At 38.0% G+C, this 15802-nt stretch overlaps 1 protein-coding gene across 1 annotated transcript in view; it reads left to right on the top strand.

Annotated features, from left to right (window-relative positions):
• Window positions 1-1559: 1559 nt before the first annotated feature.
• MYO1E (myosin IE) overlaps window positions 1560-15802 on the top strand; it is a 62182-nt gene continuing 47939 nt past the window's right edge. Inside the window, exon 1 of the mRNA XM_053462503.1 lies at window positions 1560-1680. Coding sequence (XP_053318478.1) covers window positions 1678-1680 — 3 coding nt within the window. The 5' untranslated portion in view covers window positions 1560-1677. The remainder of the gene's footprint in view (window positions 1681-15802) is intronic.

The following is a 15802-nucleotide window of genomic DNA, read 5'->3' on the forward strand; positions in this document are numbered from 1 at the left end:
GTTGAATGGGGTCTTTTCTCCCAGGTACTAATTTGGTCCTTTTGAACATTTTGGGTTCCTGAGATTTTTAATATTAGCGCGATATTCTGTTATCATTAAGGAATAATTTTATATAATTTTAAAAAGTCAAAAAGTAGATATGTTTATAGGTATTTGGATGGCAAATAGTGTGATAGGTATGTATGGGGAGTGTGGTGTGTGGGCACCAGAGCTCGACCACGTGATAAAATATACAGGGCTGGTGCCCAAATATCTCCAGGGCGGCTTTTTATTCCCAGTCCAGCCCTTTTCAGAATCCCAGCACCTCTCATGGAGTATTCCCTAAATCAGATGTTTGCAGGAGGGGTTTAACCCTAGTGATCCGCCGTACGAGCCCAGCCGACCCAGCATTACGCAGTCAACCTGGCGGCAGTGATGCATTTTGGTTGGGCAGTGCATTAGGTCTTTATACCCATATTCCCTATTTGAGATCTCCATCACATATGAGCCCCGCAACAATCAAATGCTCCTCACCCAAGCCATCCCGCACCTTCTGTCTCTTCCACTCAACCCTCAAGATTTTGTAAGCTCACACAAGAAAGGCCCTTAATGTCCCAGTGTGTTTTAACGAGTGTTAATATTTTTGTCAATGTGTGAATGTAATTTCTAAGTTGTACTCCCTTACCTAAACAGCGCTAAATAAACTGGAACACTATAAAATAATATGTAATGAGTACTATGATATGTGTATATACATACATACATACATACACTCATTAAATCATATTTTATGAAACACCAGCAAATTTTGTAGCGCTGTTACAAGAGGGGAGAAAGACCAGTATAATGAACTCATCTCACAGATGGATCTCCCGAGTATCCTACTTTGGGTAGACAAGCACTGAATGCATTGTAATATACTATAGCAAAAGGAAAACTACAACTCCCAGAAGCCCCTGCGGGCGGCGGTTCTCTGCAGTTCTCCCGTAATATTCCCCAGTGGAATATGGTGACGCGGCTTTAACTCGGCGTGATTGGTTAGTGCGAAGCTCTGCTTGCCATTTATGGACAGGGGATAGCCCGGCCCGGTGTATTGGTTTTCATTGTAAATCGCATGACTGAGCGAGAGAGGAGGGAGAGAATATATCATTAAAAAAAAAATTGCGAGAGAGCGCCTGGGCTGTGTGACTTAAGCATCCCACTGGGTTCAGAGGCTGGAAAGCGAAGAGACAGACCGAGACCTTCTTCCAGGAACTGAATCCACGTCTCCCAGTCAGCAGCACAGACACTCTAAAGAGACTGCCTGATCCTCCGCTTTACCTGGATGGGGCAGAGCTCCGTGACTCTCTCTGACTCTCCAGTGCGCTCTCTCTGACTCTCCAGTGCGCTCTTTCTGACTCTCCAGTGCGCTCTCTCTGACTCTCCAGTGCGCTCTCTCTGACTCTCCAGTGCGCTCTCTCTGACTCTCCAGTGCGCTCTCTCTGACTCTCCAGTGCGCTCTCTCTGACTCTCCAGTGCGCTCTCTCTGACTCTCCAGTGCGCTCTCTCTGACTCTCCAGTGCGCTCTCTCTGACTCTCCAGACTCTCCAGTGCGCTCTCTACATGCAAACCCCTAGCAGGATACCCATTCGACAGCAGAAGACGGTGCGAGCTCTCTAATTCCAGCCCAGGCTGTTCTTTCTACACCGAGCCGGCACAATGGTAAGTCCGGAACCCAAAGCTTTTATTGATAGATATATATATTTTACACTCTACAATCCGATTAGAATATGAAGCAACTGATCGCTGTTAGAATTCACACTGTTATAATGAATATATATATAGTGTTAACTATTAGTAGTACATTTAAAATCGTTAATGGTAAATATTACCTGTTGTGCTTGTGGAGTTACAGCCAGCAACAATCTAAGGGTAAAGTGCCATGGCCAGGATCACCTGTAATCCGAAGCTGTATGCTGACACCAGCCATTGTTATCTGTGTCACCGCAGTTTCACTTAAACCAATTATTATATTATCGATTATCGATTTTTAATGTATTCCCCCTGCAGATTTGTCTCTTTTTGTCACTTTATCAAAGTTTTTTATTTTTAAATGATATTGTTTATTATGAATCTGTTTTAAATCAACGTAATATGTTAATCCTTATATCCTAATATCTACTAAAATTAAATGTATAATGCAAAATCAATAGCAAGGTATGGGCCAGGTGCAAATATATATATGTACATTTACATGTGTATATATCTCATATGATATATTAGCTGCAGAACTGAGGCTGTTGGCATACATGCTGACTCCATGTTTGCTGTAATACAACCCCTTGTTCTTCTGATTATTTTAATGGTTAACGCATCAGACTACTGATAATGAAGGGAAGGCTGGAGCCTAGTACCTCTGCATAAAGTAAAAAGCCATCATTGTATGCACCCTCGTTCTGCACTGTACGTGTTTACCCACTCTTCCCACTGGGTGACCTAGCAAGGTAAATGGTTATAGTGTTCCAGCAGAACACAGAGCTGGGTGTCAACTGTACTGGGTTCTTTCGCCTGTTTCCTGAAAAAGACAGGGCAGCCTCATGCGAGACAAAGTCAGACGCATATATGTAGTGTGTGTGTGTGTGTGTGTGCACACGTACCACACGCCAGAGAACCAGCGGTACATTTGATTTTCTTTTACTCTATCTAGACTACTGTATCTCCTATGAATTAGCTTTACTATGCTAGGTATCAGTTTCCCAAGACATTAGGCAGGGAAGTGAAACTAATTAGCATTTATTATTAATTATAGCCGTATAAAACATTGGCTTGGGCAGAGTTTGCTCCGTCACTGAGTCATTCTGCGGTTTGTATTTTGTCAGATGACAGAATTGAGAGGTGTGTCGGTGGCTGCGTGCCGCAGGTGTGTAATACGTCTTTAGGGATTTGTTGACTTCACGCTTCTGTGATATTGTAGAGTTCTTTTCTTATGTTCACATCACAGCCAGAGCAGCCTAAAAATACAATGCCATGAAGACTGTTTGTTAGAGTGCCTTAGGAAGACTAATGTAACAAGTATTGTATCTTTATTTCTCTTTATAAATTGTAAATATTATGCGCTTGAAACATATGTTTTGCAATAAAAGCACACTAAGTGAATGTTCATGGAAACCCCCTCAACCACTGTATTGCACCAATAGAGTTTGGAGTTGTAAACGTCATCTATATTGTAAATACGCAATACCCAGAGAGAGAGAGACCCACAACCAATTCTATCATCATTTGTGATATGTACAGTTCACTGAATAAAGTGTTTGCGCCTGTCTGATTTTATAGAAAGCGTCTGAGAGAACTAATCGCACCACACCTTTTTGTGTTTTTCATTTGTCTAATGTGTTTTGGTGTGAGAAGTTATTGTGCCACCTAGTTCAGCCAAATGAAATAGTATAAGGGTTAGCTGTTAACATTGGTTAAAAACTGGGCTTGATCTGGGCCAGCCTTGACCAATAAATTGTAATTCCCTATTACTATCCTAACACGTGTTCCGCCGTCACTATTTCAGCTCCATCAGTGCAAGTTGTCCTCTGAAGAAGCTGACATAGGGACCCTCTGACCATCAAATGCACGTTAATACATATGATAGCCGTGTGGTTCCTTCCAGTTTTCATGTTGTCTGTTTTGCAAATGAATGGGCCATTGTACCCACTTCCCGGTTAAAAGACATGCAGGAGATGTGTTTAGCCAAGCATACCTCCATGCACATGATGTACTCGTCTCCAGTCCGCTGTAGCACTGGTTCTATGGGATCTGTTGAAACCCTAGTGCACATGTGTGGTAAAGTGCTGCCATTGATTTCAATGGCTGTATTTTCCTGCCACTCATTGGCTACTTCAAGCTGCCAATCGGTGGCAAGAATAGTCAGACGGTGGAGGGGAGCTGTGACATTTTGGATGAATGCATATTAAAGCACTCGGTGTAATTTAGTGTGCGTTCGTCATTGCAATGATTGAGTGGTGTGTTAGAATAGCAGATTTCTATCAAATCAATGAAGTTATCTAACTTTCATTTCAGAATGCTGAAACAGTTATGATCATTTATTGAAGATTAATGACTTCAGTTTGCTCTACTACAGCACTGGTAGCACTTATGTTTAGTCGAATAAATCATTGTTCAAAAGGCATAAAATACACATACACACCAATTTGGGCATGTCTAAAAACAATCTTGCTCCAACTTTTCCATGAAAGAGACATGCAAGGTAAGGATACAATCTGTTATTGTTCTGTGAGATGGGTTTTAAAAACATAAGATTATATACCGTATTATAATGAGTTGTTTAATGCAGATCTGTAACATGTAGTATTTGGGAAAAGAGACAGGTCTTCTTTGAATCTAGCATTTTATTGTAATCTCAAAAGCTAGTACATTACTTATATTTAGTGTTAATTACATACATTCATCTTTTATGTAAAAAGAGATTCTGATTTGTAAGAACATTTAAGCAGGACCCTCATCACCCTTTTTAGCTCTGCACAATATGTTGGTGCTATATAAATCAATTAATTGTTCAGTCGGTAAGAATGTTATGCTGCTTTCTGTTATATTGTTTCTGTGATAAGAATCACATCTTATACTTAATCCCCAGCTTGTATTCTGGTGCTGGCCATAGCTACTGAAAGGTTTCAAGGGACACAATAATATCTTAACTAAGCTTACATTCTGTTGTGTTGACTAGGATTGGTTTGGAAAAACCTGAAACCTGAGTACCCTGGAGAAACAAAAAGGACACATTGCTTGTTCAAGGCCACACGAGTTTGTCTCTCAGGTTATGTGAAGTGACTTGTGTCTTATGTTTAATGATAGGTTGTGATCAGTCAGATTATTACCGTATTATTAATTATTATTATTATTATTTGAGGACACTCACACCAGTTGAATATACCAGCCTGCTAGGTCTCGGAAAACATTTAAATATATCTGCATTGTTTTTTGTCTTTTAAAATAAAAAAAATCTAAATGGTGTACTAAGCAGTTCTAATGGTTGGGGTAGGATATGTGTATAGTAATGTTTTTAAGTCCACAAAAAAACCACTTGCAATATAATAACCTGTTGCAGTTTAGTTGACAGAACCCCTGCTTCTTCATATTTGATTTAAAAAAAAAAAAATCAATGTACAAGTCATATACTCGGATGTAGCGCCTTTTTGGACTGATGAATTAAGTGGTGTTATTGGTGTCACTTGACTGTTCTAGTAGGTCAGTGTCCTGAATCACATCTCAGACTCCCCTATATAAGAAATCCATTGCTAGAAACTGCCTTATGTCTGGCCCTTTAAATCTGGAAAAAAAAGTTTTATCATTATTGTTGTAGCTGTCCTGTTATTTATGCTGACAAAAACAAGTTATATTTAGGACACAAAAAAAGTTTTATAAATAGATTTTCTGCATACGGGAGGAGTTTTTCCCAACCCTGCCTCGCTTCTGTTTATTGTTTCAGTTGTTTATTCTACAGTGGGACATGAGAGATCGAAGGGGAACATAAAGACCCATAGAGCGATCTTTACATTTAAAGAAAGTGCAGTTTCCAGTCCTATAGAAGCAGTAAGGTGGTGAAAAGCTTTTAAAAGGAGCTGATATGCATATTCACATTTTCATTTCACTTCCTATATTCCCTACTTCTGATGCAAATACATTACATTAAAATATATATAGAGCAGTGGTAATTGTGGAATGGCACAAAAAGAGCATCACACGCATATAGTGCTACGGAATATGATGGCGCGATATAAAACAATAATATTTCATATTACTTATATCCTGATTAGCTGATAGTCTAAATTTTAAATGTTACTTTTGTATGATTACCTGTTTAAATCACACAATGTCATGAAATGTCTGCTAGTTTGCATAAGTGGAATGTTGAGTACTAGATGTACCACCACAAGTTAAAATGGCTCAGACTATACTCTTGCTGCAGTGCCAAAAGCTACAGCAAACATGCCCGTTACAAATTTTTTTAAGGGAAGAACACCTCCTTTCAATGAAATCTGCCTACTTCACTAGTGCTACTTCACAAGTCCTGTCCTTGGGCATCAGGCAATAGCTCAACTGATGTTCTTCTCTGCATATTCCCTATGCAATTGATATACACTATATTTTGGTCTACACCACTGCTGATCAAGTACTATTTTTATCAATTGATTTGCCACTCCCTGCATACAGTCCAAGTAATGTTTGTGTCAGATATATAGAATGTAAGCAAGCGTAACTAGCATGTAGAAAATGCATATGTTATTTATGACTGTCATTCTTATGGCTTCTGATGCCTAACTCAGGGTATCGTGTACTTGGATTTTCCCTTTTACGCACTCCACACTTGCAAAAGTTGCCTGAACTAATCAACAATAAACGGTGAATTAATGACAAGGCAGATGTAACCTAATGGGGAGGGGTACGGAAAAGAGATTTTCCCCTTATTAACGTAAGGTCATTTTTGTATTATACAAAATTATATATATTAACGTAAGGTCATTTTTGTATTATACAAGCATAGTGCTCAGATTTCAATCTGTAAACACAGTATTGCACTGTAAGCCACTCACAAAAAGAGACGCCTGTAAATGGAACTGAACTTTTAATTTGATTTGTACAGTACGGAATTTAACTGGAACGGAGGCCTCATCTACACCTGGTTCATCAGACAGTAGCATTTGCCATACGCTTGACCTCTGCCAGAATTCGCAGTACTTTGGTAGCTGAGACCACATGGTTCACATTAGTCGAGCCCTCAGCTTTCATTTTTTATTTCACTCCATTTGCCAAGGTAAATACATGGAAAATATCTTTGCTACGTGGTTAGATCATGTGAAGCATTAAGGCCCACTTGTAGCCATTTTCTTTTATTCCCAAGCACAACTTCCCCCAGAAATGTCAGTCTTAAAATATAATGTTCTACAACCTCAAGCAGTATTTTCCAAATGGGTTCCTGAGTATGGCATTTTCAAATATTGTAACATTAATTTTAGTATATAGATTTCCTTTCTTTTCATTGTATTCATGCATATAGGCTTGATACACTTTTTTTTTTACTTTGAACACAAAGCAAAGATGCATTGTTGCAAATATTTTGATGTCCCTTACAAGGAAAATTCTTACATTTGCACCTGATGTTTTTTCCTTTCTCTCTATGGCTTAGGTAGGCCCCAACAGTTTAGGCAAGATTGCTTTCAAAAATAGACACTAATAGTTTATTTTTATTACAAAATGCAGAGAGAGCAGAAGGAAATTTGAAATCAAATCAATATTTAGTGCGTCCACCCTTTGCTTTCAAAAAATGATAAATTTTTCGAGGAACACTTGCACAGGGTTTTTTTCAGGAACGTTGGAGGTAGGTTGTTCCAAACACCTTGGATAACTAACTACAGTTCTTTTGTGGATTTAAGCAGCTTCATTTGCTTATCTCTCTCCATGATTCCCAAACAGACTTGATTAAGTTGAGATCCAGGTTCTGTGGGGGGCAATATTTTCACTTATGCTGTAGATAGTCGTGTAGAAAAAAAAAACGTGCACACATTATGTCCAGATATGTAAAACCATAGAATTCATGGCAACAGCCATATGTTCCTTAGCAGGTCTATAAAATAGGTAAATACAACCTCAGGTGAACAGCACATGACATATTACTCGGTGTCCTGTGAAAAGCTAAGTACACCCTTACTGCTTCCATAGGAATTAAGATGATAAGTAGCCTACAAGTGCTGCTAATCACATGCCCTTGATTGATTGATCAGAAAGTGTGACCAACTCTTAAAAAAAAAAAAAAAAAAAAAAAAAGGTGGGGGCAGGATTTTTAGCACTTTGAAAGTCTTGAGCATTTCTTGAGTGTCTTGAGGTGTATAAGGCCATTTCCAAACAAGCTGAAGTCCATCATTCTACAGTGAGGAAGGTGGAAACATTCAAGGCAGTTGCCAATCTTCCCATGAGGAGGGACCGTGCAATGCTCGTAAAAGTTGCAAAACACCAAAGAGTTACATCTCAGACAGGTTAATGTGTATGACGGTAAAATTAGAAGACTGTACGAGTATGGTATGTTTGGAAGGGAGAGAGAGCCTCTTGGCAGCACAGCTTAGGTTTTCAAAGTTGCATCTGAACAAACCACAAGACTTCTCGAACAATGTCCTTTGGACAGATAAGACCAAAGTGGAGTTGTTTGGCCATAATGCACAGCACCATGTTTGGTGAAAATGGCCAATGGCCCAGTCAATGTCCAGACTTCAACCCATTTGAAAACATGTCTCTTTTTGAAAGCATTCTTACTTTACAATTTTTTTTCACACCAGCCTAAAACCTTTTGCAAAGTACTGTATGTTCCTAGAAAAAGTGGTCATGACTACTTTGTGTACCTAGTAAGACTCAAGTCTTTCCATCAGCTTCCCAGGGGTATACATGAAAGGAATATGTGTAACGATGGTGTTCATGGAGAAATCAGTGGTCTCAAGTATCGGGTTATGGAGTAGCATAATTGGATAAGGCTTTAAGGAAATTTACATCTTTTTATATATATTTTTTCTATTTAATTTGTCTTGAAGGCCTTGTATATCCATTATAATTCCAGTTGCATGGAAATCCATGTGAACCTATAAATCAATTTACCACTTTCAACTTTTTCTTTTTTTTTTTCGTCTGCCGCTTAGTAACGTTACAATTGTGCCAAGGTTCCCTGACCCTTTGAAGCAATAGTTTAAGAAGTTACAGTGAGCTGTTCCAAGCTGTGTAGACAACGCAGAAGCCAGCAGATTCTATGAACAGTGGGAAATGTGACTAAGTCATGGCCATGCAGTGTAAAAAAATTATACTTGGATGACAAATAAAGCTGTAGCTTTAATGTGGCTTTAAACGCTTTTTGTAATTGTCTTGTGCAATATAAAGTGGCTTAAACATGGAGGTAACCACAAAGTGTTTCGTCTTCTAGAAGTGTGAATATGGTCTTTTTTTTATTTTTTTTTTTTTATTTTTTTTTTATTTTTTTTTTACTTTTATTTGTGTTGTTTGTGAAAAGACCTAGAAAAAACAATACCCTATTAAGGACACTGCATATATGTGCGTATTACAGCATATGTATACAGAACATCATGCTTGTCGTCGTTTTAAGATTGGCTAGGTTTTTCTGCACAGCTCGCTTGCAAGATATCCACTCACATTTTAGATTGTTCCTATGCTTGAAGTATCTTATTGTAGCAGAAAAAAATGGAAATCTAGCTTGCTAGTACTTCCATTTTGCATGTGGTTCCGGTTGTAGGTAAAGGGAGTCCAGACCTTATCAGTGTTTGCTTTTTAATCCTAGTAACACTGTGTGTATGCTATCATTGTATCCGAAACATGAACAGCCTGGCTGTCTCCCTGTGGTTTAATTGCCTGCACAGTTCATTGCATTGGCTTTTCGCAGGCTTTGCTGATGAGTTTAGTCTGCTGCTTTTTGTGTTCAGGAGCTGGGGAATATAATTGGCTGGGAATGCACTATATCTGTTTCAAAGAAGCAGGATCTATTAACCATTGCAACATATTAATTATGTGGCTGACTTGGATCGGATCTGATTAAAAATAAGTTTCCAAAAGCTGCTAAATCAGACTGACTGCTTGTCATGTTCCAGGCACCCGAATGTTTTGTTAAAACGTGATGAGAACTTCAGTTATAATCTTTATTATGTATACAAATTGCTCATCCCAAGCGAGGTGTGTGTGTTATTTCTGCCTCATATCCTTTTATTTGTTTTCTTCCAAAGTGCTTTTTGTGGTTGGTGTGCAGTTCCTCTTGCCACTTAATTTCTTCTCAAATAGTTTTTTTGCTGTTTGCTGCCTTAGCGTGCATTCCAAAATACCTGGCGAAACTACAATTTACGTCCTATCGACCGTTTAGTAAATACACCCAATGTTTCTCTCGAAGCGTTAATGTGAAGAATTGGCTCCACCTGGCAGGAGCAGTAAGGGTTACTTCCCTGATAAGGCCTAGCTGATGATGATAGCAGGTGGTTTTCTTTTGCGCAGTGAGATTTGGCCTGGAAATTTGGGACATGACTGATAGTTGTGGCATTAAGGAAAGAAAAATTAAAATGTTTCAATGACCCCACTGTCACTTTGCAGGTTCAGGTTCTCTTATTCTGCTGTATCTTCCATTGAACTCAGATTTCATTTTTACAGAATTGGGTAAACTTACAGAAGGAAATAAATACATTTTTAGGAACTCTGTCTGCAACTATGAATATTTCAGTTGATTTGTGATTTGGTTTGTGCTTAATCAGTATAGTTGCCATAATCATAAATATGGCTGATAATTTATGAAGATAAAGAATAAACATGGTTATCCTCCAGCAATGTATATTTTATTAAGCAGTTGCAGTTGAACTTTTTTTTAAACCGATATATGCAGAAATTTAATTTAGGCTTTTGATACAAGGTAGCTAGTGTGGTGTTCCATCCGATCGAACACATCTGCTAATTATAAAATGTACATGCTCATATTTTTTCATTGGGAATACTAAAATTAGAATAAAAGACATTTTGCTTTTTTGTTCTGAACAGTGAAGAATTTCATGTTAAGAAGGAACTTGCCTAGAAATTAGGATAATATGAATGATGTAGTTTATAATTTTAAAGCTTAGATTTTATTAATGCTGGAATTAGATGTTTCTTTAGTATAAATAATTAATAAATGGCTCACTACAGGAACAGTTACCTCAGACTCTAGCAGCCAAGTCAATTTGAACTGCGTTTGAAGTGTCCATAACTAACCTCAGACAACCTCCACCGAATAAAGGTATTCACTCTCTGGAGGAGTAATGGATTAGAAGGGGTTTGCTATGTACTGGTGTTTTTCAGACATCAGACAACATTCTGCATTTAGTTGAATTAATGTTTTTATTAAGGAAAGTGTGTGTATGCATTTTTTTTAAGCTGGCCCAGCCAAGTAGCCCTAAAGCGACACACTCGTGTTCCAGAGTCCCTTCTAAGGAAGTACTGTCATATATTGATTTATCCAAAAAAAAGTAGATGTATGTATGTATACCTACCATATGGCAAAGCAGTTCCCTGCACTGGCTGTTTCATTTGTTTCACCACGCTTGCTTTCTCTACATGGAGGAAATCGTGAGTGAGCCATTGCAGTTCTTAGCATAAGTTTACGACAATAACTTGTGTCATTCTTGTCAACTAGAAGAATGTTACTTTCAATCAGTGTAAAAGTGGTAAATGTATTATAAGGCCTAATAGCATAACTACTTTGTTTTTCCCTTGACTGTTAAAAACCTGGACATTTCTGGCGAGCAAATTTTGTCAGGTTCAGATGTGTTGAGAAAGCATTATTGCTTAATTTCTAGATACAATACACTCATAGCCAGTTAGATTAAGGTCCCTAAAATACAGCCTCGTATTCTAGTTCTCTGCTTCGTGCACAGTGTATAAGGGGCAAACTGCAGCTATGTGACTCAAGAGGCACATACCTTGGCTTCCATATTATCAGGACTGTCTAGGTGGCTTGCTGACTTAATGCCTGCCTAGGCCTAAATAAATAGCTGCAGACTTTACATATCTAGGTACTTTTCACTTGCGTATTAGTTTGGTGTCTTAAAATCAATGTTCTGCACATTGAAAATCCAGCTCTAGACATGAGATCGATCCGGAGTCTCTGGGTATTTACACTATATGGGTGATAGGTTGGCCAACCAGCTGTCCCCTTTCAGGGGGTTGTTCATTCGAGATATTATTGTTCCCATGACATTCCCCTTTCGACGCATAGCTGTCCTACTTTCGTTAAGTAGTGAGGGCAGAACATCAAACCATGTTCATGCAACACATAACCATATCCACTGCCCTCCTTCAAAGACTAGGGGAGAGTATTGACAACTGTTTGTTACTCGGTATATAAATTCATTAAACATGTCGGCTTATTGTCGGCTCACTTATTTTACTTTCCTTACTGTGCGGTCCTCCTTAGAACTAAATTGACAGCTATACAATTGTTCATAATACCCGGAGCAAATTTCAGCCCAAGAAGGACATCTTTAATGGCGCACACACCCTTAATAAAGGTCACACCTTGCACATGTATGCATGGTATAAGTACAAGTAGCTGAGTAATCAAAGTAATTATATTTTCGACATTAAGACACATGATGGAGATCTTGGGTTTTCTTTTGGTGTTGTAATTTCTATTTTGACATTGAGAGTTTATCAGAATCTGGGGGGGGGGGTGACTAACTCAATGAAAATACTGGCTCTAATAACACAGCAGGGTGTTCACTTCTGTCCTTAAGCATCCCAATCACAGATCTTTCCAGAACATAACTGAGATGTACAACAATGGCCATTGGATTACATGTTCATTACCTAAATTTTGCTGTCTGCATATCGTACCCCTGTATTGAACTGAATCATTGGTGGCTGAACTGTACTGAACTGAATCGTATCATCGTGGTTATGAATTATATCCAATTGTTACCTTGAAGTCATTTTGTTCCTGTTTTTGACAGCACTTTTTTGCCATTCATGATTCACTCTTTTTAGTTCTGTATCATTTACTCATTGTTTGTTATTTTTAAACAAGTGAATCATTTCTGGTTGAACAATGCAATGTCTGTAAAAGTTCGACATGTTGGCTTCTAGGGTCTCCTTACAGCTCTATTACTCCTTGAAGTTATAACAGCGTGGGGGGTGCTCTGCAAAGTTTCTGTTCCTCACCAACAAAATATGGGCAGGTTGGTAAGATTCACCCCAGTGATATAAAAAATGAACTGGTTTCATATAATAGGAACCTGAATACTTACTAGGTAGTGCTCCCACTACACAGTTACATTAACAAAGAAGTCTGTAAAATCACAGAAGTCCGAATGCAAAAAAACCCCAAAATCTTTAATCCCTGTAATCTGAGCATTCTAACACCTCATAGTAATATAAAATTATCACACGTTAGCATGACATACTGTACAAGCAGCTGCTCAAATATGAGGATTAAAAAAAGGCTTTGTAAAATACAAAATTAGCCTTTCTGTGGGTTTGGCATTGGCCGCAAGGTAGCCCTCTAAGTTGATGGTCCTGTAATGTTTTGGCCCCCAAAGTAGACTACTCTACTTCGTTTGTTGCAGGATAACCTAGTTCTACAAGCATTTAACTTTTTAATATCAGTAGAACGCTCTAAAACCAGGGCTACACCTCTAAGTTCACATGCACAAAGATTTAGATTTTGTATGCATCACTGCCATACAGAGAAAAGGCAATACTGTTTTACAACTTATTTTTTATAGACTATTCGTAAGGACTGAATCCCATGTGGCCTGATAGCAAGGTCAGTGGATACTAGTTTCTTATGCTGTGCATATAGAACACACAGTGTTTATGTGAACTGAACACAGTCTATTGACGTGGAATCCCTCGTCAGCGTGATGTTTCTTTATGAAGCTTTTATTTTTCTCTACGTAGAACTGTATAATGTTTCAGATTTTCTTAGCATAGTCCATTTAATGTTCTGCAGTTCAGACCCCTGATCATCACTTCAGACGTATTGAGGATTAACCAATTCACAAGTATTAGTTCATGTTGTATGTGTTTGAGGAAGGGGTGAATTTGTGTTTGGGGGGGGTTACATTATATTAAAATAAGGGCCAGTATTATGTTTTAATGTAACCTTTTCTTGTAGAAACATGTTTTTAATGTCTTGTATCTACCAAAAATGCATGCATAGATAATACATGATAATATATAATAATTGTTTGTTTTTGTTAACTGTTGTCTTTTCTGGAACCGGTGAAGAATGAGATAATCCTTAATGAGCCATGAAATAAACCTACATGGATTAATGAAAATCTGGGTTTGACAAACATACATAGGCTGCATGTTTCAAATTATTTGAAACTTGAAGAGTGGCATGTTCATAGGCTCCTGCTTCTGTTACTCCTTGGGCACCAGCAGTGACACTCTTATTTTCACATGTAGACCTGTTTGTGTGTGATATGTCTATATGTATGTCTGTGGAAGGTTGAAAGGTCTCTTCAGTGTAAAATATGTATACTGTAATAGCTGTAGCACAGTGAGACTTTCCAGTCTGCTAGTGGCACTATCAACAGGCTTCTATATCTGGACAAGTAGACCATTTACTGGTTGGCTTCTACTTGGCAGAAGTTCAGTAAATATGAGTTTTGGATACACAGCAATTTCACGTACTTCAGAGTCAGGGTGTAACCAAGCCATTCTTGTAATGGACCTTTTAATGCTCAGGAACAATTAGGTCATCTTTGCTGGAATTCTGAGCCAGAATTCTAATGACTAATTTCCCTCTTTTGGTAATGTACAGGGACAAACACTTAAAAATATTAAACTGTATTTTTACTTCAGCCTTTAGGGCCAGGGGAAACATTTAATTTTAAAAGAACAACCCAAAAAAACAAGGTTTACTCAAATAACGGGTTCAAAAACATGAAAAGAAACCATATTAGAACGGGGGAAGGATTGATTAATTGGTTAAGATAAGGGGCATATTCTGCATTATGGTGCCTTTAGAAAATATTCTTTTTCTGTGAAAGACTACGTGAAGGTTATACAGCATCATGATGATGCTAAGATTGGAGTTGATTTGACACCTGCAATGTTGGGCGGTATACACACACCTTGCACAACCATTGGGTAAGTTGATGACACACAAAAGCAGACAAACCAGATGTACAAAAATGTAGTCATAATTGTGTAAATATGTAATATATGCTTAGACTCTGCTTCTGTACTATAATTATGGGAAATGTGTGCCTTCCTTGCAATATGTTGCATACTGTAACCTACAATGGCTTTGCCTGTTATCTATGTGTACACAGCCGCATAATTAGATAAAAGTACTTAGGGCTATTTATATGCTTACCTGTAATGGAAAAAATACATAGGTTTCTTTAGGTGAAGTGTAAGTTGTCTAAGGTTAAGCAGTGTTGAAGTATGTTTCTCTAAAGAGGACCAGGATAAACTACTTCTGGTGTGGCATTGGGCTCCCAAAATCACATCAAGGTTTTCCTTGCTTCATGCATACTTTCCGCTCAATGAAGTATAACTAAGGCAAGCCCTGACCCCTGAACAAAGCACTACACCCGTAGAGTGGATCTCTGCATAGCCAATATTAATTAAAATATTAATTAATTATACATTAAAATATTATACAACAGCACATTATAAATGTGTTTTTAATAGGTGTTGCCTATTAAAATAAAACCTAACATTTCAAAGAATTTTAGGGGAACCTACATCTCTAGGTTTGACGACATTGGGTTAAAATGTTATTTATGTATTTTATATATTGGAGTTTTAGGACTGCGGGCTTGCTTCTTTTAATCAATAACACCTCTATGGTCAGAAGAGCTTTTCATTTTCGGTATATCCTGACAATAGCAGAACCACCTGTGCTACTTTTAAATAGGATAATTGTGGGGCCAAATGTAGGACAATATAGAGACTGCTGTCTTGTTTTACAACAATATTAAAGTGTGTTTTCTAACCTTTTACCAATGTAGCCATGATTGGAAGCATAGCATTTAAGTTATATCAGATAGTGACAAGGTGGGAAGATGGAAAAGATCCTTGTTTTTAATTAAGAAGGTAGTTGTGAATGCTTAGAGAACTAGAAAAATCAGATAAAATGTATTTTGATTTTGGAAACTACTAGATGCGAAGCATGATGACTAAGGCACCAGAAAAGAAAAGGGTCTGCATTCATACATAGGGTGGGGAAATCCTGTTTTTACTAAGTAAAGAAGTGCCACATTGAGGTCTAGCAAAAAAGGATTTAACTATTGAAGTACCGTAAATGAACAGTAGTATG

Source organism: Spea bombifrons, chromosome 4 (assembly GCF_027358695.1).
Source record: "Spea bombifrons isolate aSpeBom1 chromosome 4, aSpeBom1.2.pri, whole genome shotgun sequence".
Classification (NCBI taxonomy): Eukaryota; Metazoa; Chordata; class Amphibia; order Anura; family Pelobatidae; genus Spea; species Spea bombifrons.